At 42.7% G+C, this 24825-nt stretch overlaps 1 protein-coding gene across 15 annotated transcripts in view; it reads right to left on the reverse strand.

Moving 5' to 3' along the window:
* The window catches only part of ccdc88aa (coiled-coil domain containing 88Aa), a 52464-nt gene extending 33012 nt beyond the window's left edge, over positions 1-19452 (reverse strand). For 9 of the 15 annotated variants that reach the window (XR_002840201.2, XM_023828117.2, XM_023828112.2 and 6 more), the window contains exons 1-3: positions 18640-19451; positions 18438-18538; positions 10869-10977 (exon numbers count right to left, since the gene is read on the reverse strand). Coding sequence is in view for 13 of the 15 variants with exons in the window: in XM_023828117.2 (XP_023683885.2) it covers positions 10869-10977; positions 18438-18538; positions 18640-18702 (273 nt within the window). In the remaining 2 variants the exon portion in view is untranslated. Of the gene's footprint in view, positions 1-10753; positions 10771-10868; positions 10978-18437; positions 18539-18639 lie in introns of those variants that run through there. The other 6 variants (XM_023828121.2, XM_023828120.2, XM_023828113.2 and 3 more) reach the window with 4 other exon arrangements.
* Positions 19453-24825: the final 5373 nt, after the last annotated feature.

Here is a 24825-nt window from a genome sequence, read left to right on the forward strand (position 1 = left end):
ATTACACGAAGCATCGAAGCATTGAGGATTTTTTGTCATCGAGTTATTCGATGAATCGTTGCAGCCCTAGAATAGACCATTTGGAGACTTGTGGGTTTTTACGGTAAGAAACTGAGAACAAGCAGCTGTTTTCCTGAGGCTCACAGAAGCTTCATTTAAACCTCAGTAAAAAAAAAAAAGCAGTAAAAAAAACAAGCAAACAAACCAAAATGACCAAATGTGACATTTATCACAGCGATTCTCCCATCCCAAGCACTGCACTAAGCAGGAAACTGATGGGCAGCAATGGTGCTACTGAAAGGGAAACTACCCACGGCAGGTGAAAACGGGGGCTGTCGCCGCCTCCCAGCGCCAGAGAGGGCGGGCAAGTCTTCAATTACCCACCGGGCGCAATTAAATGTACCCAAATGTGACCCAATTGGCCTGTTAATATCACAGCATCCCGAGACACATTAATAATGCAACATGTTTACGTGTAACTGAGACATCCCTACAACCTATTTCGACTTCCTTAGTTGGGGGGTGGGCTATGTTATAATATCTCTCTGATAGGAGGCCAGCTCTGGAAAGAAAAGCACTCCATCTTGAGAGCAAGAACACCACCTGACTCAGCAGAGCAGTTACGAAGAAGTGCCACAAACAAAATTTGCCACCCCACCCCCCCCCCCCAGCAGGAGTTCTCCCCCACCTGTCCCCCTCAGGAAAGCCATGCATTTCCAGACTGGCATAGGGCTTTCCCATACTGTGGAGGCAGGCTTACAGAAGTCCTGCCCCACTGCACTCCAAATGCCCCCCACCCCTCCATCGTCCAATCCCAAGTTCCCTTTTATTAGCCTGGATTTATTTCAAGCAGTCGAGTCTAAAGCACTCCTCCACAACAGAAATATTGATCCGGCACACTGCTGGGTATAGTTTTTTTTTTGGCAATCAAAAGGATAACAAACCCCCTTCATTTCTCATAACAGAGGTAGAAATGATAGAACAAGAACCATCAAATGTCTGTTAGGAGATACGGGGGGGGCATTAAATGCGTAAATCCTCAGTGCCTTAGGACCACTGTTAAAGAGGCATTTATTTGGATTATGGGACCAATTACGGCACTTCCTGCATGCTGCTGTCGTGTCACTCGCATTCTCCACCCCCCATGAGTGTCCTAGCTCGCCTGGTAGCACAGCGGGGAGACAGCGGGCGCTGATTAGCTTCTGATAATGGCAGGGTGGAAGATTATCGGATGGGCCTCATGCATTATGCATGGCCGAGTCGGGGGGGGGGGGGGAGGCGGAAGCAAGAGGGAGGGGCTGTCATGTTCACCGGCGCGAACAGAGCCTACCAGGAACGATGTCCTTCTGCTAAACTGTAAATCCCTGCTTTTCGGCCATGCAGTGCAGAGAGCTGCAGCTACAGCAGCAGGCTGCACAGCTGATACTCTGTGCTTCATTGCCTGTTACTGCCCTAGCCCCCCAACATACTTGAAATCTGTACTTTTTCCATGACACCGTTGACAAAACCATTACATGAAAGTATGTCATTTACAAAATATAAATTCATGCTCTTTGGAGAAAAAAAAATATATAAAAACATGAAAATAAGTGATGAGCGTGAACTTAAACACATAAGTGAAGTGATGAGCGTCAGTTTAGCACACGGTCCAAATGCATTGCCTGTTTTCTCATCACTGGAATTAGAACCATACGCTTTGGGAGGGCCAGAATGTTGGTATTCAAATCAGGGACAAAGCACACAGTGTGCCCAGACCTGGACCAGGTATGCCAAAGACGTAAACACAGCCAAACACTCACGCATCTTAACAGCAAACTACAGAGTAGTTCCCTACAAATCCTTCTTCATTAAATCAGCAGCACAATGGGCCACATTCACAAGGGAGACTCGGCACGAGACGGGCCTGATCCTGATACAGCCGCCACGATGATTATTCATCTTGACTGATAACGAATCAGCACAAACTGACAGCACTCGAAGCAGGTAGTGTGGCCGTGAGAAAGGGGGCACCTGCAGAGCCATGTCCTTTTATGAAGAGGATGAGAAGATCACCTACTCTCACTATAGTGGTCCTGACCCAGAACTCCATCTCCCCTGTTCAATCCCTTCCCTGGGGTCCACCGGTTTCAATACCCCTGTCCCGCCCAGGTCTCTTCAGAAACAGGAGGCAATTGTGTTGGCCTTGCTGGGGGAGGCGAGGTGACTAGCTCGCCTTGTTAAGAACACTGAAAAGCTAAGTCGTGCTTTACTCTGTTCAGAAGAGACAAGGGAATGTTTCTATGGCAACTCCGCAAGACCTATTCATCTGTTCCTGGCTTGTTAATGCCAATGGTACAGTGCATCATCAGCAACGATCACTCTCAGGTCATTCAGGGCTATGCGGACTGAAGAGGTCTTCTGATAAAATATCCGAGGTGGTGGAAGTGTTACATAACTTTACAGGACCAAAGACCATCAGCAGTGGAAGGGGCACAGTGTATATTATCCCTGAATTCACAAAGACACATTAGGTGCTTAATATTCCTAAACAGTTTTGCATAGTAAAGAGTTTAAAAATATATATCTCCTAGAGAGCTTTGAACCTTTTTTGGACTTTTCTATAATGTTTAGGCTCCTTAAAATAATCCACTCAAAAGATTCAGTACCGACAAAAAAAAAAACAAAAAAAAAAACATTTACAGTATATGAAGCAACGTTAAATTAAAACATAACACCGTATCAGGCGTGACAAACTACCACCAGCCATACGGCTGCAGTTCACTAGTGGACATGGCACTGTGAGGGAGGTACAGCCTCCCTGCACGTTCATCGATGTGAATGTGCTAACTGAAGATAACAATAATTGTAAACCATTTGTTCCTCGCCCTTGACTGCCATTAGTTTTCACCGGAATCAAAGCAAAATGCTGCCTTTAGAGAGCCCCTGCAGGACCAGTCTGCTTGTGGGAAATGGCCATGGACCTTCAGGGCACTGCGCTCAGCTGAGACCAGCCCCTTGGCTCTACATCTGGCAGGGAAGGTTATAGCTGGGAAGGCCACCCATGCACCAACTGCCCCTGCCCCCCAGTGTGCAGAGCTAGGGCATGAACAATCTCGCCCACAATCACCGCTGAATGTTAATCTTATAGTTATGTACACACACACACACACACACACACACATATCTGTGTAATATACTGTGAGTGTGTCAGGTACACTTCTGTTTTTTCACTTCATTTTTCTGTGGTGCTGCTACACCTACATCCATTTGTTTTCCCTACTACATAAGCAGGACGACAGTAAATCTCATCAGCAGAGTGACAGACTGATCACAGCCAGGCAGCCTCAATTTCATGCGAGATGCATGGCTGTCAAAGCAATCCAACATAAAAATGAAACACTTAGACCATTGCTAAGGTGCAGAGTATAGTGCGTTTCCTTAAAAGTACACACCATACACTCTTCTAATTATGATGTGTGAGATATACAGCAGTTCCTCTTCATGTTATTCTTTAAACACTTCCTGAGAGAGAAGGAATTACTAATTTGTTGCATGTTTGTTAAGGGAAATGGGAACACGCAATTCAGCAGATAGGATCTGGTGTGGGCCAGAGTGCCCCCTGGAGTGATTATGCTCCATCAGGATGAGTTTTCCCACAGAGACCTGAGGTGGTGATTAATGACTGAAGTTCCAATCGACTGGCATAGGCTCATGTGGGGGAGGGGACGGGGAAGGATTGTCACAACAATATGGCACTAGTCAGGCGCAACCTGACATTAAAGTGACCTGTTAGCCATTACCACAGTGCAGAACACAGGGAATGGAGCAGACCGTGTGAGGTCCCATGTGCCAGGCATGGTGGGGAAAATGAAATCTGAATATAGTCTTGGTTTACATTTTGCAATGTTAGCATTCTAAATATCTTTAGCACAGCAAAGATGGCAGAAAGCAGGATGCAAACAGTCTTCCTGTTTTGTTTTTTTTTGGGGGGGGGGTGGGGGCTGTCAAAAAAACCCCAAAACCCAAAAAAACACACACAAAAACTAAGCACGGGCCCAAAGAAAAACACCACCCTTCAAAAAAAAGTCTTTGCAAGCCTTATTCTTTCACACTCACAGCTTGCGACTTTTAAAATAAATTATTATATATATATATCAAAATAATAATTTAAAAAATTTGGTTGCGTGTTAACATTCCCAGAATAATTATGGTGCCTTAAAAAGGCATGTTGGTGCCGTTCCTTATAAGCACAAGCTAGGATTAAAACATACTTTATGCTGCTTCCATTTTCCTCTAGAGCACAAGTGTCCAGTCCTGGGGGGCCTGAGCCCTGCACATTTTTGGGTTTACCCTCGTTTAACACACCTGAATCAACTCCTTGTGCTAATTACCACATAGCTGTTGAGCTGAATCATTTGTGGTGGAACAGGGAAAACTAAGCTACACAGGGCTGCAGCCCTCCAGGACTGCAGTGTGACACCCCTGCTCTAGAGTGTAACATAATTAAGCAGTTCTGGACTTTGAAAAACTATACCATAATATATCCAGATTCAGCATATGGGTGTTAAGTTGTCTTGGTCATAATACAAAATAAAGCACCATGCAGAACATTTTAAAAAAGTTCAGACAGATGAATCCTCAAAAGCAAGAATCACTGTCACAGGGCAAATGAGGAGCACTTTTCTGAGTTTTCCAGATCTCCTCTGCAAAGAAATTTCTGCAGCTTCTTAAAACAGCATTTGTTAACATACAACCAAAACAACAGCAACAATCTGGTCTCTCAGCCTAACATGGCAGCCTGGCATAAGTCACAGGTTAAAGTTCATTTTAGCCTAGGATGCCTCATTTTTTCATGCTACAGGCATGGACCAATGTGTAGACTGCGCAGCAATGCCTTGGGCTGGCTCTATAACATTTCTTCCTGTGGCTCTGAAGTCAGACTTCAGATATTTTACACTGAAATGACGACCCAAAGCAGTCACCACCTCACATCTCAAACAGCAGCATGATTCCAGTGAAGCACTGGGGGAGGGGCGGTATTCCGTATTTACATGATGCCAGAAGCTACTGACAGGGGACTAGGTCTCTTTACAATCAGCTACTAGCTGTGGCCACCCAGGGCCGCCCATTTCAGTTTTTGCTGAAGGAAGGCCCACTTGTATAAGAGTCTGCTATTTACTTACAGCGTTACAAATAAATATGACCCACTGAACTTTGAACAGCAGCACAGAATCAGTTTGAATGAAAAGACTGAAGTGTAATAGATTCAAAACTCCACCCATATTAAATGGTTAACTTAAAACTACTTAAAAACCACATGTATCAACTGACCACATTCTTGGCAGTCACAAGCGATGATGAGTTAGCTGCCCACGTGCACAACACAGGCCAGGAACAACGGTGTGACTCAGACAGACATACACATCCAAAGCCAGCTATAATCTACCAACCTTGGCCAGTTGTCTGAAGCACAAGCTAGATGGATTACGACCTTCCCAGTCAGCCTTGACTGTCTTTTGTTAAGAGTCCTTATCTGAGCAAGAAAGGTGGTACTTCAGAAAAAATAAGGCCATGATACTAGCCAAGGTACTTTTATTTCAGCAGATGTTCTCCTGCATGAGATTTTTGGATAAAAGCCAGATGGTGCTTTAAGCACAAAACAGTTACTGAACTGTTCTTTGTTTAGTTAATGATGTTTATTTTGAAAGTAACTGACAACTTTGCTGCTTTTTCCAGTTCATTATATACTAGAACAATGTAGATTTAATGGTGCAACAGTAAGGCCCTCCGGGCAGTTAAATAGGAGACCCTCAGCCCGTCTCCATCATTAAATACCCTGCTCCCCCAGCAGGTTATTGGATCAGTCCGACATCTCCTTTCTGTGATTCCATTAAGAGCAGTGACCCCTATTTCATGTCAGCCAGTGACATTTGACTTTTCCATGTCATCCCCAGAAATATTAAGTTCATACCTGTTCCAATGAAGTATCCAGAAATGGCTACATCAGGCACAACAGATCTTACTCATCTTAGCAGAATTATGAGGATTTGGTTTTTTTTGTCTCAACCCATGTTTTGCAACTTCTCTTCACCCAAGTGATGAAGGAAGCTGTCAGAACGGGGGTGGCGCTTGTCAGAGAGGCCATCAATAGTCTGTCTGCCACCTTCAAAGAATAGAGGTAATTGAGTCGGTTTGGAGGCTGAGTAGGCTACACCCCTCTGGTTCTCTCACACCCTGGGGACACAAACCTGCTGAAGGACAACAAACATCCCACCATATCTGTGACTAGTGACCACAATAACCTGTTCAGCTCCTGTATCTTCTACAGCCCTAGGCATTAACATTAAAATGTCAAGCCTGGTAGTACCTTGGGCCACGTAGCTTTACTCCGAAAACAACTCTGCTGGTTCTAAAGGTCTACAGTATTCCTGATCTAGAGACTGCTCTGTTTTATTACTTCATTCTTAGGGCAGTATCTTGGTTATTCACTAAATTTGACTAAATTAAACCGCAGAGTACAGCAACCCATTGTAGATCTAACAACAAATTGACCGTGATATCAGAATCAGAAAACTTTATTGATCCCTGAGGAAATTGCTTATGTGATGATGACTGCCACAACACACAACACAAGAACAATATAAAATAAAAGTCTAGATAAAATCTAAATAGAAAACAACCACAATATGAAGAGACTATGCTACATACAGAAATACTTGGTATAATATCTATCTATAAGTCACGCAGCTGAGGGGAAAACTATTGACATAAGTGATAGTTTGGAATAAGTTATTGCAAAAATCAGTAGTAGTAATTAAGTACTATTAAGTAATAAGTAATATTAAGTAATGAAAAGTAATATTGACCAAGTAGTAATATGGCACATGAAGACTATTGCACATACGATTTTGCGAGAAATTAAATGATTTGTTTAGAGAACAACCTATGATATTGCACATAATAATGTTTCAGCAACCTGGTAAGAACATTGCACAGTATTGCACATAGAAGACTGTTGCACATCATAGCAAAAATAATGAACAGTCTTTCACACAATGATACATTTAACCTGTAATAAATATACAGCAAGAAGCAGCAGACTATCGCAAGGATTATTGTGTGGGTGTGTGACTGAGGGAGGAGTTGAGCCTGATGGTGGTGGGAAGGAAGGATTTCCTGTGGCGTTCAGTGGAGCTGCAGTGCAACAAAGGCTGACACACGTCTATCACTTAATGTCACATTGCTGGGAGCCCTATGCTCAGTAGGGTCCCACCTTTAAAAACAAGTCTTCACAGATAACCTTAATGCTGCAGCAAAGTACATAGACCTAAATAATTCAAAGGCTTAACAAAAGCTTCTATACAGTAGGGAGAAACAGACTATTGAGATGACTTCTCCCAATCACTCAAAGTAGTCAATAACACTTTCAGAATGACACAAAATGGCTTCCATCAAAATAACTGCATGCAGAAACAAGCAATACAGTACCGAGGAACAATGGCAAAGAAACTTCTCCCCAGAAGCAGAGGTCAAACTGCAGTCATTACAAGCATTTCCTGTTCCCAGTGGTTACAAATAAAAGACTTTGGGATAAATGCATTTGTCCGTCTTAACAGCATGTGCCTCAATACACATATGGACAAAGGGGCTCTGGGCCTTAAGGGCGAAAGGCTGGAACACTCTGGAGTCTCCTCAGAGCCCCAAAAAACAAGGGCTGAAATGCAGTGATGGGGGACACATTAAGGGCATGGCCCTGTGATACCAGAGCACAGCCAAATGGGGCTTACCACATTCTCTCAAGCCATTTCCAAAAATATTCCAAACAGCAGCATATGGACAAGAGTGTGGCGTTCAGGGTTTCGATCACTGGCAATTAGGGGAACAAAGACTAGCAAATTCTGCAAACAACAGACAGCCTTCAGAAAAGGGCATCCTGTTGGTTGATGACCTCAGGTCAATATCATTGACATTGGTTATTAAGGACGACAGTGTAATCATACAGGAATGCATTCTGATGGTCAGTAGTATTGGCATCAAATGTTGTAAAAATTCAGTGTGGACAATGACATTTCAAATGTCAGTTTCTGAAATCTTGCAACATTAAATATTTCCAGATATTAAATATTATACAAGAAGCTACGTTATTCTGTAAGTTTCAGTAGCATACTCCAGTAATGAGTTAGAGTTAGACACCCCCCCAAAAAAGGACATAAAATCACTGCATGATCCAAAAAGAAAAGCACATCTATTTACAGTAAATGTTTTACTGTGTGTTGGTCTACAAAATAAGACTGAATAAGGTGTTAAATTCTTAGACCACAGCATTGAATGACAGAAATCATAAGCATTGAACAGAACTCTGCTGGAAAAACAGTTAACCAAAATGGTTTATGAAGCATTTCCTGTCTGAGTAGCCTGCGAGCAAAAAGCTTACATATTTTAGACACAATAAGGCTGCCATAGTGACAAACAGGCAAGAGGAACTACTACCCATCTGTCCATCTAACACTACAAGCACAAATAAGCACATGAAAACTTGCTATACATGTAAAATAGACATGACACAACTTTTCAGAAATATTACCACTGATTTTTCACAGACAACCACCACTTCCACACATTCCAGTAACCAACTTCCTATGAGATGAATCACATTTTGTGGTATAGCTAACAACAACAACTAGAATGAGCAGAGAACCTTCTTTGACACTGGACTTTTTAGCAGATTTAAGACAACCTAGTGAAATCTCAACCCAGACGATCAAACCAGACCGCAGGATGTGTGCACAGATCTAGATGTGATGCCTTACATTCAGAACAGTGATCCGAAAGGAAAACGTTATTCACCAAGGTTCACGCGACAGCTCACATTTAGGGCCCATACACCCCTCACCCACACAGGCGCCACGCGCCATCACAGATGTTGACAATGTTTCCGCAGCCTTTCTTCTCAGCCCAAGGCACGGCCAATTCACAATTGCCCTGCCCCAGGCCAACCTATTCCTAAACTTCCACATTTTAGCTCTCTCTGATTGTGAGCAAAGGCTCAGTATTAGTGATGGGCCAATCCACATTTTTTCAGTTCCGATTAGATTCCGATATACATCTGTCGATACTCATACAGATTCTGATACTAGAGCTCTTTTTAATATAATAAAAAGTATATATAAATATTTACACTTTATATATTATTAATATTTTTAAACTGGTAAATTCAAATAACAGTATGCCAGGACAACTTTAATTAAGCTACTGGTAACAAACATAACATAATGTTCCACCTCATCTGTACATCCTGTTTTAAGAATTTTCGAGGCATTTGCAGTTTAATTTGAGTATCTATCTTCCAAGCAAGGATATGCAAGTGGCGAATGCTTAAAATGCCCCACAATTTCTCCCACTGGCAAGAGTCACTTACACTTCGCTATGATAGCAGCCCCTCATGTATCACAAGCTGTAGGGAGTGTGCTAAACAGCCAAGCTGTCGACTCCCAAATCATCCATTGCTTTTTTCATATTACTGGCATGATTTCACACAATTGTTTGTGCTCTGATTAGTGGTATTTTACCCCTAAACGCTGCTTCCACCTCTCAAAATTTTGTTTTTACAAAGATTGCAAATCACTGTGCTACTAGTTGCTGATAAAAGACCTTTCAGATCGTCACTCTCTTATCTGACGTTCTTATGCTCCTCGTATTCCAAAGGGTATGCACAGCAGGCGGAAGTCACTGCACTCACACCCACTGAACGGCAAAAAGACTGAGAGGCAGTGTTAGCATTCAGCTTGAATGCCGCAAAAAACATATCCAAAATGATAAAGAGCTACTAATCAATTTAATAAGAAATAGGAGCTATATTTTTACAGACTTCCGAAAACTAAATAAGTATCGGATGTGGATCGGTCACATATGGCCGATACCCAATCTATCTAATAGGTCTGGATCGGTGCCGATACCGATCTGAATATTGAATCAGTACTCAATATAAGTATCTGAAGATCCAAAATGGCCCCTAATCCCCACAGGCATCAAAGGCAGCCAAGAAGAGCAGGCCTGCTCCACATGCCAACTGAGCAAATAAAACTAAATAAGCAGTGAGCAAACCCCAATCACATTATCTACAAAGAAGCCGACTGGCACTGACCTTTTCCCACAATTCACCAAAAATATACAAATACAAATGACAAAACAGATTTACTTCATAAGACTAACATTTCTCAGCTGGTTACAGCTAAATTTTATCCTCTGACCTGCAAAGGTTTTCCACAGTGGAAATTCTATACTCTCTCTCACACACAGAAAGCAATTCCCATTCTCAGTGTAAGGTCAAGTCAAAGCCACAGTCTCCCTTTGGGGGGTTACACTGGTACCAGCTGTGGGACAGATGTGCCGTCCGCCCCGGTTTGGGGGTTGGGTGGATGAGTCTTCCGAGGATCTTTCTAGGCTACACTCAATGTTGCCTCTCCATAACCAACTTCAAATAGCTTCACTAGGTGGTCTCAATTTTTCACCCCCCCCCCCCACTGCAAATCAAATCACATAATATCCTGTTGTAGTAAAGGTCTCTTCACAATATGACTGACTTCCCTTTATAAAGGCTCCACTGGAGCTCAAAGATGTAAATGAAAATTAAATCATGCTTGCTCATTAAAAATCAGCCTGTGCCCAGCAGTGGGCGATATGCTTAAAAAAAAGGATTGAATTACTAAATCTCAGCTTCCCTTCTATATTTAACTGATGTCCTTATGAATACTGTGTTCATTCTTCTACACACCCATCAGATGATTCCACCTGCAAATGCAAATGAGCTTCAAAATCCAAAATCCTACAGCTCCTCTTTCCCAGCAGAGAGCACCCGTGTCTCTATTAGGAGTCAAACCCCCACCCACCTGGTAGTAGGACTTGATCTGGCGAATCAGAATGGAAAGGTTCTGTATCCGGAGGGTGGAATCATTGTTCACTTTCTTGTTGGGTCTCTGAGTACTGCTTTTAGGGTTTCTGAGGGCAAAGACAAAAGGTATACAATTAAAAGGTATAAAATGGCACTGAAAATACCATACTTACCCTTCAAAATTTTCACAAACCTCAATACTTAAAGATGATTGCTGATTAAAAAAAATAGCTAAATGGAACAAGTCACCTTAAAAACCAGGGGCAGAAACTGGGTTAAACTAAAATAGGTTTGAGATCCAGGTTTCATACCTAACATGCAATGCCTTCCCAGCAATGATCTCCAGTGATGTTTGGATGCAAACACATGAAGGCAACTCTTTAGTGTTCCCAACCCCCAACATTCTTTACAATTTTTATGACCAGTTAGAAGATGCCTGTAGTGTACATTTGTAAACTACACTGTTGCTGCGTATAGTCTTGTTCTTATGTAGCCAAATAATCATTTCCTTTCTGAGTGGACTTTTACTGCTTCTTAACTTTACTTTCACTTAACCAAAATGAAAGACTTGAATCAACCCTCTTTCGCTTTTATTCCTGGCTGAAGAGCTTCTGCTTATTAACCTTATTTATACGACTACCATCATTTTACCTACTCAAGAATTCAAACCTCAAATCCAAGTGCAAGAGGCATAAAAACATGCACTAAAATATAAAATATTGCAGTAGACACTGAATGTCTTCAGTGGGGACACTTCATTAACTGCGTGTACCAGACTTAAGGTGGACATAAACTTTAAATGAGATCCAGACAAAACTAAATCGAATAGGTTTGTCCAAACAATCCTTCACATTAGGGTTGCATGATATCACATCTCGACATAATCACAATTATATTGCTCCCAAAGACTTTACATGACAGGCTTACACATTTGTTCGGACACCAGCTTTTCTGTACTATATGAACATTTACTTATGCCCACAATTTGATAAGCAGACTAGTAATATGCCTAAAATATTAGAGGCATACTGTGACACCCAAAAGTTTGCAATCTGAATAAATTCATTATGTTTACGTTTATTCAATTCGGTTAGCAGAGCATGCCACACACTACTATTTTGAAAGAAGTAAGTTATGAAGTAGCAGTGATGAAAGGGACAGCTGATCAACCAAATCATCTTTTGAAAGAGGAGATATTTTGGATAAACAAGGTAAAAGACCTTGGGGGTGTAGCGGTACTTTTTGCAGTTTAAAGTCCGACACGTTTATTAAGCATAAGGATACGCTGAACCACAGATTACTAACTTCTATTGTACATGAATACAAATTTTAATTCACATTATTTAAAGGGCAGTGCAGTGCAAAAACATGCCGGTAACTGCATAGTCCTGCTAACCCTGTGGCATCACATGTACGTCAGCTAATTGTGAACAATGGGTGAGATCAGAACAATTGAAAAAAGTTCCTCAGGGAACCTAAACAGGCAGTGCTCCAAAATGGTGATCAATGCAGTGATTACACATCATGTGACAGATTCCATCATTTTTGTCTAAAGTATACAGCCAGCTTAAGGGGTGGTGGGTCAGTAATGTGCTAATAATCACCATCATGTTTGAATATACTTCATTTTCCACACAGCAGACCCAAGAGAACCCGAAATGCTCCACTTTTCCATACCATTGGCAGTACTACTGATACTATTACTACTGTATTTAGGTCACAAATGTCACTGTGTAAAACTGACTGCAGACAAAAAAAATGGGTGAGAGCTAAACACATACACATGGGCATATCAGACCTCATATAAACCCACTCAGTTTTTAAGAATCTGTTAACTCTTAATATTTACCATTTAAATTAACTTAAAACGCAAAATTGATATACCAAGCTGCACAAAAGTTTGATATGTGGACTCTTAAGGCTCATTCAAATGGGATACTGGAAGAATCAACCAAAGCATTTCCTGTTCTGTCAACATTCTTTTAAGGCCACCTCACTCTAACCCCCCACCAGTCCAGCATTTTAAAATCAGGCTCATACAACTTAAACTCATCTGAATTACAGGAAACAGCTCTTGTAATCGTGTCCCCTCAAGGACAGTGAAACACTGCTTGTAAGATCACCATGACTCTCTATATAATCGACAAACATGCAGAAAGCAGCTCAGACAGCACCAACTCAAGGCTTAGTTTATACTGTCTGTCATTTTGGCCTAAAGGACAACCATCTGCAAGACTGAAAATTCACCTTCTCATGTGGACATAAAAGGGTCAGTGTGCCATCAGAATGGCATTTCTGTAATTTGGAGAATTCTCATTAATTATGGCCGACACTGCCATGTTCTTAACAGGCCAATACTCAAAGAAAAACCCAAAACCAAAGCAAGGAATAAATGTGTAGGACTGAGATGATATCGGAAAGAGCCTGAAGACTTCTTTTTAAAAAACTGGCCTTGGAAAAATAAGCACAAAAATACATTTCCTGGCTTTTATGAACTTTTCCATTTGCTTAATGCAGAGCTCAGATGCCAAACTGAGACCTTTCATGGAGGGAACCTCAACTTGCACATAAGAGTACTTACTGGGCTACTCATTATGCTTTTATTTTACTAAATATAAACATTTAAATAAATATTTTTGAATTTGAGATTTCTAGCACCACACAAGGTTCCCCAGTACATCCATTAATGCCATGATGGCCCTCATTACATCACTGGCTCCCATAGGCCATTACCCTTCAATCTGGCAAATCGGGTTGAGCCACACTGACTGTGTCCCTTCATGTAGTGGCCGACGCCCCCTCCAGCCAAAAATAGGGCCTCTGAAGAAGCACAGCGTGGGGCCATCTTAGCCCTTTAATTAGAAGGCAAGGTAGGAGATGTAATCCTGTAAACCATGCAAGAATAAGGGGCTCCATGTCTCAATTTACTGTTACAATAGGGGAACAGTAATGGATCTGCTACACAGAAATTGGCCTGCAGATGAGCAAGGGCCACGTGCATTATACTCACTGGTTAATTTAGCATCATGAGGTCAGCGAGTACCGAAGCAGAGAGACCACAAAAAAAAAGTTAAGTCTGCATGACACACATCAATGTGTGGAATAATGGGAGAGTGAGCTGGGGCCCACTGCACCCTGGGGGGGTGGGGGCTCAGGAGTAACCTATTTACAACTGCCTGCATAAGTTTCAGCTGCAGCAGAGGTCAGCTCCAGCACGTGAACCGCTGCTATGCAAGGCTGCTCGTCTGGGTTAGGAGTGTCCTTCTGGGAGGGCGCGGGGTTGGCAGGGAAACTGGGGAAGCTATCATTAGTAGAGAGTATGGTAAGCACAGTGCAGGCTGACTGGAGGGGGCTTTGGGAGTGAAAGAAAACTAGATCTGGGCTAGGGTGCTAGTGGGAGAGTCATAAACATTCCAAGTCTTCGATGGTGGCTAAAAAACAGTTAGTCCTGAATGGGGGGTGGGGTGGGGGGGGGGGCAGGAGGACAGGTGGACATTGGACAGCCTGCCAGCTGCCATGGACACCCTCGCAGACCACCCGATGCAGGATGAGACCACGACCCTCCACCCGGAATCACGCCATTCAGTACAGCATCAGTTACCGCCAGTCTACATGAGCTTATCATGACAGCTGCCTCTAGAAGGATCTGCAGCATTGGGTCACCATTATCAGTATGTAATGTAAAGGAGAGCCTGATCTGAAGAAGCCACCTTTTCCTTAAACTCATACTTCAAACCATAAAACATTTGTTTTCACAATTTTTTTTAATAAAAGGGAGATGGTAAATAGAAAGTAAGTCAATGAGCATTTGCTAGGCACAGACTCTTAAATAAAAGTAGGCCAAAGACATGAAATGCAGAGGACAGCCTGTTAATAGTAAAGACCCTGGTGCCTGACAGGCAGCACAGTGCTGGGAGGGATGGGGGGGGAGGTTTATCCCTCCCTCCTGTCTGCTCCTGGCGATAGGGCCTTTTCATCTTTCAGGATGAGAACCAGCAGTGGGGAATTCGACAAGTACGCACAGGGATTTCAATAAGAATGCAAACTATGCCACTTCAGCCTCGACGGGAGACAGGGCAAAAAGGGGGCCGGGTGAGGGGGTGGGGCTGCAGTTCACAGAAGCTGCCGATGTCAGGGTGCATGAATATGGACCGTGTACTTGCTCAGCACGTTTGGTAAAACAGTAGCGGCTTGCCAAGAGACTAGATATCTGTGCAAGATATCTACATGAGAGCAGTACAGCCTGGGGATGGATGCTAATTTCACAGCGGCAGCTTTCCAGCTAGTCTAGAAGGCCACCAACCCCTCTAGGTACTGCATTAAGTGACGCTCTGTAAAAAGGCAGCAGGAAGCAGGATCTTTTTGTCTAGGAGCTGAGGGAAAGCTGTGAGGCAGGGTTGGACCCAGCAACACAGACAGACCTGACTGACGCTTGCTGCTGCACACAACCTTAAGGGCGCGTAATTCTGTGCTTAGTGGTGGACTAGGATAAGCTTGGCAACCGCTCCGTAAGGCGGAATGCCACACAACAGCCAGGGGCATGGTGTGGAGATCTGTGCAAATATAAGACCATTATTGTGCAAAGGGGCAGCAAGTTAGTAACCAAAAACTACACAACTAATATGCATAATGTGCAAAATACTTGCCCTCTTAAAAGCATTCAGCCATTCTGTGAGAAGGGCCCATATGAACCCATAAACACAGTATTAATCTCGGCAGTAAACATACAAGCTTATTCTTATCATTGCTGATAGCAACACAACCAAAACTGGAGCAGCCAAAGAAATAATACACTTGATTGTTATCGGCAGAAGCTTTTGTTCCTCCTCTCCACACAGGAGTACATCCTCGCATGCTGCCCAGTGCATCCTCACAGTAGAATATGACTGCTAATATGTATAGCAGCCCTGAGCTTCTGCTTACTGTCATCTGCGAACTGTCAACCAAACCATTTAATAATCCAGGATCCCCCCCAATACCCCAGACTCCCAACACAGCTCAGAGACTTCCTAACACAGGGCACGTCAGTGTCAAAGGCAGAGCAGACAACTGTCCTATTTCTTATTCCAAAAGGTTCTACTGTCCATATTTATTTCTCCAGCAGGCGTACATTTATATGTACTCATTCAGGCATACTGATGTAACAGCTCTGCCTCACAATACAGGGCTCACGTTAACAAGGAGTCACACAAAAAGTGTCACCCATTTGCCATTTCCAGCCCTTCCCTCCCACATGGTGTGGTGCTCACCAATGCCTCACTGGCATGTGAATCCTTGTCCCTCACAAGATAGCAATATGAGCCACTAGATTGCCTGATTAAATTTACCAAGCTCCTAAAATCAGCGTTACTGGCCAAGTGCATCATGTGTCAGAGAGCAAAGGCATCACACACAGCACTAACAGATGAGCAGACATGTAAAACAATGTAGACATACAGCACAATTCAAAATTTAATCTTAATCACTTGGGTAATTAAGTGGGGGGTGCAGCTGAGGTCCCCAGACGAATCAAAGCAGTTGGGATATTGATTACAATGACTGCCAATATACAAGTTATATCCCCCAGTAACTGCATTTTAATGAGAGTGCAAGCTGACAAGGACGGCAGAGCCTCATTGAGTGTGACTAATTTCCTTAACAAATTGCCAGGCAGTAAATCAGTTTCGGGGTTATGGGATTAATACACACTTCTTTGTCTGTTCTGTGTGGAATCCCCCATTGCAATGTTTCAAACATGCAAGCACATGCAACAAAATGGATTCTATGGGGCCACTGGGGTGATCGATGCAGAAAAAACAACACGCTGCGCAGATCTCCTAGTGTTAAGAGAACTCCACACACGTGGGTGAACTGAAACCTCAACCGTTTGCCCCAAATTTGGGGTTTGCCGGGACAAAGGCAGCCTTGACGACTGCACCTGACAATGGGCACTCTGTTCCTGGGCTGCCTGCTAACTGGCATGATTTACGGTGGAATGACCTAGCAGACCTGTGGCGACAGCTGGCTTAGGCTGCTCACGGGCAGCAGAAGTGAACATCCTCATGGGGCATTGGAAACCCAAGAGGCAACCGCACTTGTTCGGTTAACGCTGCGGCAACACAAGACCTTATCTGGCTAAGTCACGGGGAAAAGCCTATTTCATAGCGGTGAGAACCCAATACGGTTCAAATTCTGGAAATCAGACTACCGGCATCCTTATTATGAGGCAAGAGAAACTGTGTCAATCAATGCCAAGCATTTTACAGACTGACCATTCAGACTAAGATTAAGGTCTGTAACATTTGGACCGCAGCACCTTCAGTGCTTTTCCAGTGTGAATGGCAAAATGCGTCTTAGGCAACGTTAATTTGGCCAAATCAGATCGAACTGGAGGATATCCCATTACAATAAAATACAGCAGAGTCTATTTAGGATACACTTTCTATATGTATGGTGAAAAATTGTTCTAACTTGCCCATAAGTTAACAGCCATTGGCACTGTAAGAATATTAGTTCCACCCTCAAAAACACATTAATTTCAAATAGCTCAAAAACAAAAAAAATCACTTTATATGGCACAGAAACACCACACTATGACTTTCCAATATATACTGAGCCTTCTTGCCAAAACGGTTAGAATACATTTAGGCCAAGCATCGGGAAATTATGGAATAATGGATGGCAGTACAGCTTCAACACTGCCGTTAATAAGGATAAATACCTAAGGAGCTCACATCGCGAGGATGAAAGGAGCCTGGCATGGCAATTATGATTAAGATTAGACGTGGAAATTGGAAATCACGCGACAAAGACGGCGTTTTAATACAAATAAAAGGCAGAATGGTTGGGAAGGGGGCGGTGGGCGCGATGCTGCGGAAAGCTCGCTGTCTGTCTGTCCTTTCCGGGGTGGTGCTCGAAATCTCTGCGGCAGCCCCACACTGACGCGCGCCGTGGACTAATTGAGTCCTTCATCCCATATTCATCACATTGACCTTGGCATCGCTGCGTGCATGCGTGGCCCAAACGCACTTCGGGTTCTTAAATTATACGTTACACTAATAGTAAATTAAAATATCAATACATTTCAGTCCTATTCCGTCGCAAGAATAGGTGGTCGAAAGAGAAAATTTACATCACATCAGAGTACCGCACCCTGCGACTTGCACCAGTTTAAGCCCACAGCACGCCTGGCATATTAACAAGCATGACTGCAAACCTTAAAGAAACGAGCTGAATCGCGCAAATCGGGTCACCTAGACCCGGATTGCTCGTTCGCCGATGGACACTGCAGATCCCGGCCCCGAGGGGGGGCGCGGCGGGGAGTCGCCCTGCAAGCTACTGTTGACACTTGAGTGTCCCAGGAATGACTGAAGCAGGCAAACCGGTCCATCGTTATAATTTCGGGTCGTCTGTACTATAACGTCTTGTTCGGTCCGAGTACAGCATTTAAGCAAAGCAACATTCACCCTTGAAACTCGCAGCATGACAACTGCCCGTATGTGTCTGTCTGTACGGTAATGCGGCGTGCATCTATTAATTCAGACCTGACAATCTATACGGAGCACGAAGAGAAATCTGTCGTACTTACATTTGGACCATGATATCATTCAAATAGACGCCGTCCACCAATTCCACGTATTCCGAAAGTTTGGTCCTTTCCTTCCCACCTAATTGACCAAATGTCCTCACCTAAGAACAAAGAGAGTTAGATACTGTACACAGAGACCATTCTAGCATGCCTTTACGTCTTTATCAAATTTCAAGCGGGAGCTTTAAAAAATAAATCTTACCCAAGTGACCAGCGGGTTGAGCATAAATTGCTCAAGCAAAGGCGTAAAAACCTCGTTTTCCATCTCTGTTAGCTAGCTAAATAGCCGAATCCAAGAGACTGTGGCGTCAATCAACGTATATATATATCCAACTCCTTCAAGCACAGAAGAGAAAAGATATCGACATATATCTAAACGCTTTTTATCGGGTTGATTGAATTATGTGGACGATTCATTCCTGGCGAAAGGAAAAGGCGTACGCCCGCTGCTGCTCTTCACCCTCGGCGAGTCAGTGTGAGATGGAGACGGCGTACCCGGCGGAGCCATCATCCTATGCTGCTAGGGAGACCAACCGCTGGATAACGCATTGTTTAAAAAAAAGGTCGGGTTTCTAACTGCAGACGGCCACTGGCTAGATATCAGCAGGATGAGAAGAGCGATAACAGGTAAAATAAAAAAAACCATTAATAAGCGCAATTCTCACGTAGTCAGAAACCGACAAGGTAAAAATACGTCAAGCCTCGCGCTTAAAACACATACAAAAATATGTCCATATCGAACTTTGAATAATCCTTTGATAAAAAAAAAAGAAAAGACTCAACAGATTCGAAAAAAAAAATAACATAGCCAGCTAACTAAAAATGCATATATAACTTCCCATGCGGTGCTCGACAGCAGCAGCTTTCCTGGGAATGTCTGAAACTGATCAACGTCCTCGTCACCATCCTCACGCGCCCACCGCGCGCTACCAAGTAACGGCCGCCGTCTCCTGACAGCCAAGAAACCGTGCGCCGGGGGGGCGGCCGAATCACCACCTCCCCAGTTCACCTCCGCTTTCCTCTGCAACGAGTCAGTTCTGCTGGGCACTGATTTTTACACACGAAAAATTGATTTGTATGCCTCCGCCAAGCCCATGCCTTTTACCCGCTTTTTGGAATTAAGAATTAAAATAGTGCGCCGTGAAATATATCGCGGTTTTGTTTGATTCATTTATTCATGTCTTGTTCATTCGAAATTATTACTCATTTATCGCGGACAGCTAAAAAATTTAATAGTTGTTGGTGGTCCCACCTCATCTACAACAACTTGTGGTTCACCTGGAATACTATGAAAATAAAGTATCCGTGTCATACTGTGACTTTCAATATTAATACTTAGTTATGAAATTAAACATTTTAGCTCACTATACAACTACTAGGTAAGAGCCAGTTGTTTGGACAAGTAACAGTTATTTTGATGACTGCAAGTAACAACAGTGACATCTGCTGATTTTAAAATCTACAGTATCTATCTGTTTTCAATGCGGGTATAAATTGAGTTTATGAATGGACTGAATTACTAGTTAACCTAAAGCACACTAAAATCCCGTCAAAGCTTCTGAAACGGAAATAAATGACATAAAGAAATGGATATTATTCAATTGTTGTCCGAGTCTAGAAGTCAAATGATGTCTTTACGACTTCATTTGAATGCTTGCAGGCCCTTATATATAATTTCTGTTACGTGAGACAACAAATGTTATGTTATTAACGCAAAAGGATCTAGGACTAGTGACTATATGGATATACAGCATAGTAATACATATGAATGAATTATTGTTTCATATTTAAATTTAAGAGGTGAAAATTTGCTTTTTTGTTAATGGCCTTATCCAAAGCAATTTACAGCTTTTGTTCCAACAGGGTTTCATACTGCACATGCACTAAAATAATTTATACAGTATAGTATTTTCCACATATGTGCAAATTCCTTATGTGACATTGTATGTGATCATATGATGAGGCATGCTTGTTTGTGCTGAATGATTTATAGAACTCCATATCTGGTATGTGGCATGCAAGATGATGTCTCACTAAGCATATTTCAGCTACAAAGGGACGTCTGGATTGAAGATCAATGTGTTTCTTTGAAGCGCTCCTGTCAGAGAATCTCCTCTCCAGACTTCAGCATCTCAGCTACACCCCAGCCAGCATGCCCACAATGGCCTGTGACAATGTTACACTAGTCTTACCCAGATGATGAGCCCAGTCTTGGGCACCAGACTGAATTTAAATTGAATGGGCACTAATCAATGATCACAAAGCAGACAATTAGCAAGTCATTTTGGTGATTAAATCTACACTTCACAACTTTACTGCCAAACAATTGTTATGAGTGTCATTGATCTGCTTGAAACATATTCAAAGAATAATAGCCAGTCCTTCATTACTGATTATGCTTGAGGTAAATTCAGCTGAATTGTACTTTGAAAAATTTTGCCTCTCATAAAAGTTGTGGTGTTTTGAATGATGCCATCAATCTGATCTCCACGCTGTTAGCCAAGCCCAACTCCTAACGCAAAGTCATGCAAAGCAGGGTTGATGTTTGAAAAGTAAACGTTAAACATTATGTAAGCCAGCATATACCAGTCTGTGTATAAACAGCCTTTTCGAAGCATAACCCAGCTTCAAATCCTGCAAAACCTGTGACGTAAAATCCCTCACAGTGTTTCAGTGATATTTCTTATAGCGACATTGAGTTTTTATAACGCAAGACTGAACCCACTCCCCTTACGCTACCAGCGTTACGTTCCTGCTGCAGCAGGATGCGCCTGGTCTCTAGCAGCTGTAAACAGTTTGGCTCTGAATACTCCAACCCCCCTATACCAGTTCAGAAATGCGGGAGGGGGGGGGGGGCAAGGGTAGAGTCCCAAAGGAGACTGAGGTCTTTTTCCAATCATCTGCTGCAGTTTATGTTTCACCATATTTTGGTGTTTTCAGAAACTCTCCTATTACTGTCACTGTCTAAATATCGTAGATACAAGGAGACAGTTCAACAGAAAGTCTTAGTGCTTTTGGAGCTTGCAGTCCTGAAAGATCGCTTCAAAAAAAAAGCATGCTGAAGACATTTGACCCACTTACCCAATCCACTTACATTTGTGGAGTCAATACAGGAAATCCAGCGAAAATTCGTAGACCCCTATGCCACTTAAATGAAGCCCCTTTGGCAGAAAGGACTAAACTGCTTAATATGCAAGAAGCCAAGAGTTACGCTCAACGCATCACATTTTATATAACAATGTTACAAGCTACGTTGTTGGCTCAGCATCCATCCTAATTCATCTGGGGATTCTTTCTAATTTAAGTGCAGCATAAAAGACTCTGAAGGAATTAAGGGGGGGGGGGGGTTAAATTCCAGACCTTGCAGGCCAGATTCCTGTGGTGTCCAGTGTGCCTTCATTAGTGACTGATTTACACCTGAAGACAAGGCAGTGCTATAATAATTGCCCCAAGAAAGCAGCTGAAAGCTCAGATTAATTGGGAAGCAGCACATGCAGCGAGCTTCAGTGACGGAGTGTTTGCTGCCTGAATTTGCACACTTTCTCCTTCCGCCTTAGTGGAGCCCAGTGTTAAGACAAGCCAGTGCCATTACAGTTTTGATTTTTCAATTTATCTTTCTTTCCCATATCATTTTCACATTTCTTTTGAAATCTCTTTTAGTTTTCGGTGTTTTTTTTTTGGGATTTTATTTTAAATATATATTTCTATTTTGTTTTCATATATTCTAATTTCAGCTTAAGTTTTAGTATTTTTACTGTGAGAGATAAACTTAAAGTTCTAGAGCTATTTTATGTGTCTGATCTTTTGAAAATCCCACATGAATACACAGCGGACGTTATGGGCTAATGTCCTGGAAATGGACAAAACATGTTCCGTGTGTCATCAATGGAAATTAAGGATGAACAATTATCACTTTCACCAAACACTATCAAAGACAGTGACGGAAAGCATTTGAGGTTTATTTGTAATTTATTTCAGTTAGTTTGGGGAGCAATATTTATAGTTTTTGTTTTTACAAAGCTTGAGCTTTTGTTGACGACGAACCTTAGACACGCTGGAGCCCCAGGTGCGGCTCTGGCTGTGCGTGGGAGGGCCGGTGGGGTGCATTGTTCAAACATCTGTAGATCTGTGCTCGAGGTGGCTGCTTTTCAGAAGATACTAAACCAAGTAGAATTCCAGGCCGTCTGCGCCCCCCCCCCAGCTCCCCTGGGGACCTGTTACCAGGCAACCATACTGACACCTACTGCAAACTTGGATATCTTGCAGCAGGCAAAGGTATTGCTGACATGCTTTTCTCCATTTGCAAGAATAAGGTGCCATATTATTAACACAACCTCTGTAGATAATGAAGGACATTGATGTTCCTAGTTTTGTGAAACCTGATATCATGTTCACAAATGACGTGGACGGATGAATGTATCTATCCATGCCATGTAGCATGGACATAGATGATTACATGAATTTTCATCGACGTGATCAGATCACCATGCTGGGCCTATGACTCCCCATCCTCCTGCAACGTTAAACTTTCTGGCAGTTTATCATCTTGGCAACATTGAATATTCCATTCACCGTGATTCAGGGTGGAAAGAAATACTCCTGCACAGCCTCTGCACATAAAAGGCATCAGCAGCAAGTGTGGGACATGCTGCCAACACGACATAACACTGAGGTAACAAAAATGTTTCTAAGTTCCTCATTAAATTATTCTGTTCTGTACAAATCCATGGCAACCTGGGAAACCTGCTAATAAAGGCTTTAAAATGTCGCAGCCCTTAATCTGTTACCATAACAACAGTACCCTGCCACACGCCAGCCCAATTCAAGGCAGGCGGCCCTCGCATAAACACAGCGGACGCGCACAATAATCCTCCATCATTAGCCATGATGTGCGCGTCTGAAGTACAGCGGGGAGATCATTTTGACATGAAATCCATAGTGCTTCCTGTGGCGGCACCAGAATCCTCGTCATCTGAGAGCGATGTGTGGAACAGGCCCTAGTGCCAGGCTGAAAATACTATGTTGTGCTAAAAATGGGATAAATGGAAGTAGCATCAGGGCATTAAAATTCTGAGGTTCTGCATATAAATTCCTACTGAAATATAACCTGACAGCAGTGGTTTTCAAAGATCCAAATCTTTGGAAAAATAGGCTTCAAATAGTAACAGAATAAAACAATTTGGCCTCATTAACAGAAGTCTATAGTGGTTAGTAATTAGCTTAGGCTTATACAGCCTTCGCTTGTGCCCACTGCACAATGACAAAGCCCCAAATAAACAGATAAGTGAAGCTGTGGCACTGATTACACACCTCCCTCTGCCACAGACTTGTGTGCCCCCCCCCCCCCCCCCCCCCAATTCAGTTTTCTGAAGGATAACTGCTGGCCTGTCACCTTTTCACTCACATCAAGAAAGGTACAGATCTGCAGAGAGGAAGCCCACGCCAACCGCTCTGTCTCACAGTGTGCAAAGCAGAGTCCCTCGCGGGGATGATACGAGAAATGTGGTGTGTGTGTGTGTGTGTGTGTCTAGCAGCATCTCATGCTTTACCTGACCTGGGACCATGCATTGAAGGTGAAAACCACATCAATAATGCAGTGGGCTGCCAGCAAAGGCATCAGCGGGCTTCCTGGGACTGACCTCAGGGGATGCTGCTCCGTGAAATCATAAAACCTGCTTCCGGAGAGCTCCACAAAGAGGTCATCATAAGATAGGTCATAAGATTTTTTGGCTATGTGAGATATTATTCATATTCATTATATAGCCTTGTTGCCTTAAAAGTAAGAACACACTGGAGGTATTCCACAAAGCAGGATTTCCTGGTTAGTAGGATAACTTAAGCCAATTTTGAAAATTGCCCAATAGGATGAAAGGTGAGTGACATTCCAATTGGACAATCTTTACATTTGTCTTAAGTTGACACCTACTGCATCATTCAACAATCCTGGCTAATGAAAAAAATCCTGCTTTGTGGAATACACACCAGTTCTAGATTTATCTATACAGGAATACCACTCGTCATGGAAATTACTGATGTGTATTAGTACTGCAAGAATGATTGAGAATACCGTAAAATTGCAAAAAAATAATTTCTAATAAAAAAAAAGTAATGCAATGGGTCTAGAATTATAAAAAGTTAGCTCTTCAAAAATCCATTATACTTATAAGAAAAAAACAATCTCTACTATTCAGTATAACACGCGTAAACGTCAAGTGAAAGTGTAAGACAGGGCACCCCCTTGTGTTCATATTATAAAGAACACAACCTGCGTTGGACAGAATCTAAACAACAGAATGAACTATTTTCATTTTAAGATCAATTTTATGTTACACGAAGCGCGGAATTCCAGCATTCTCATTCATAATAAGTGCAAAAAACTGTTGAAATA

This window comes from Paramormyrops kingsleyae, chromosome 3 (genome assembly GCF_048594095.1).
Source record: "Paramormyrops kingsleyae isolate MSU_618 chromosome 3, PKINGS_0.4, whole genome shotgun sequence".
NCBI classification, from domain to species: domain Eukaryota; kingdom Metazoa; phylum Chordata; class Actinopteri; order Osteoglossiformes; family Mormyridae; genus Paramormyrops; species Paramormyrops kingsleyae.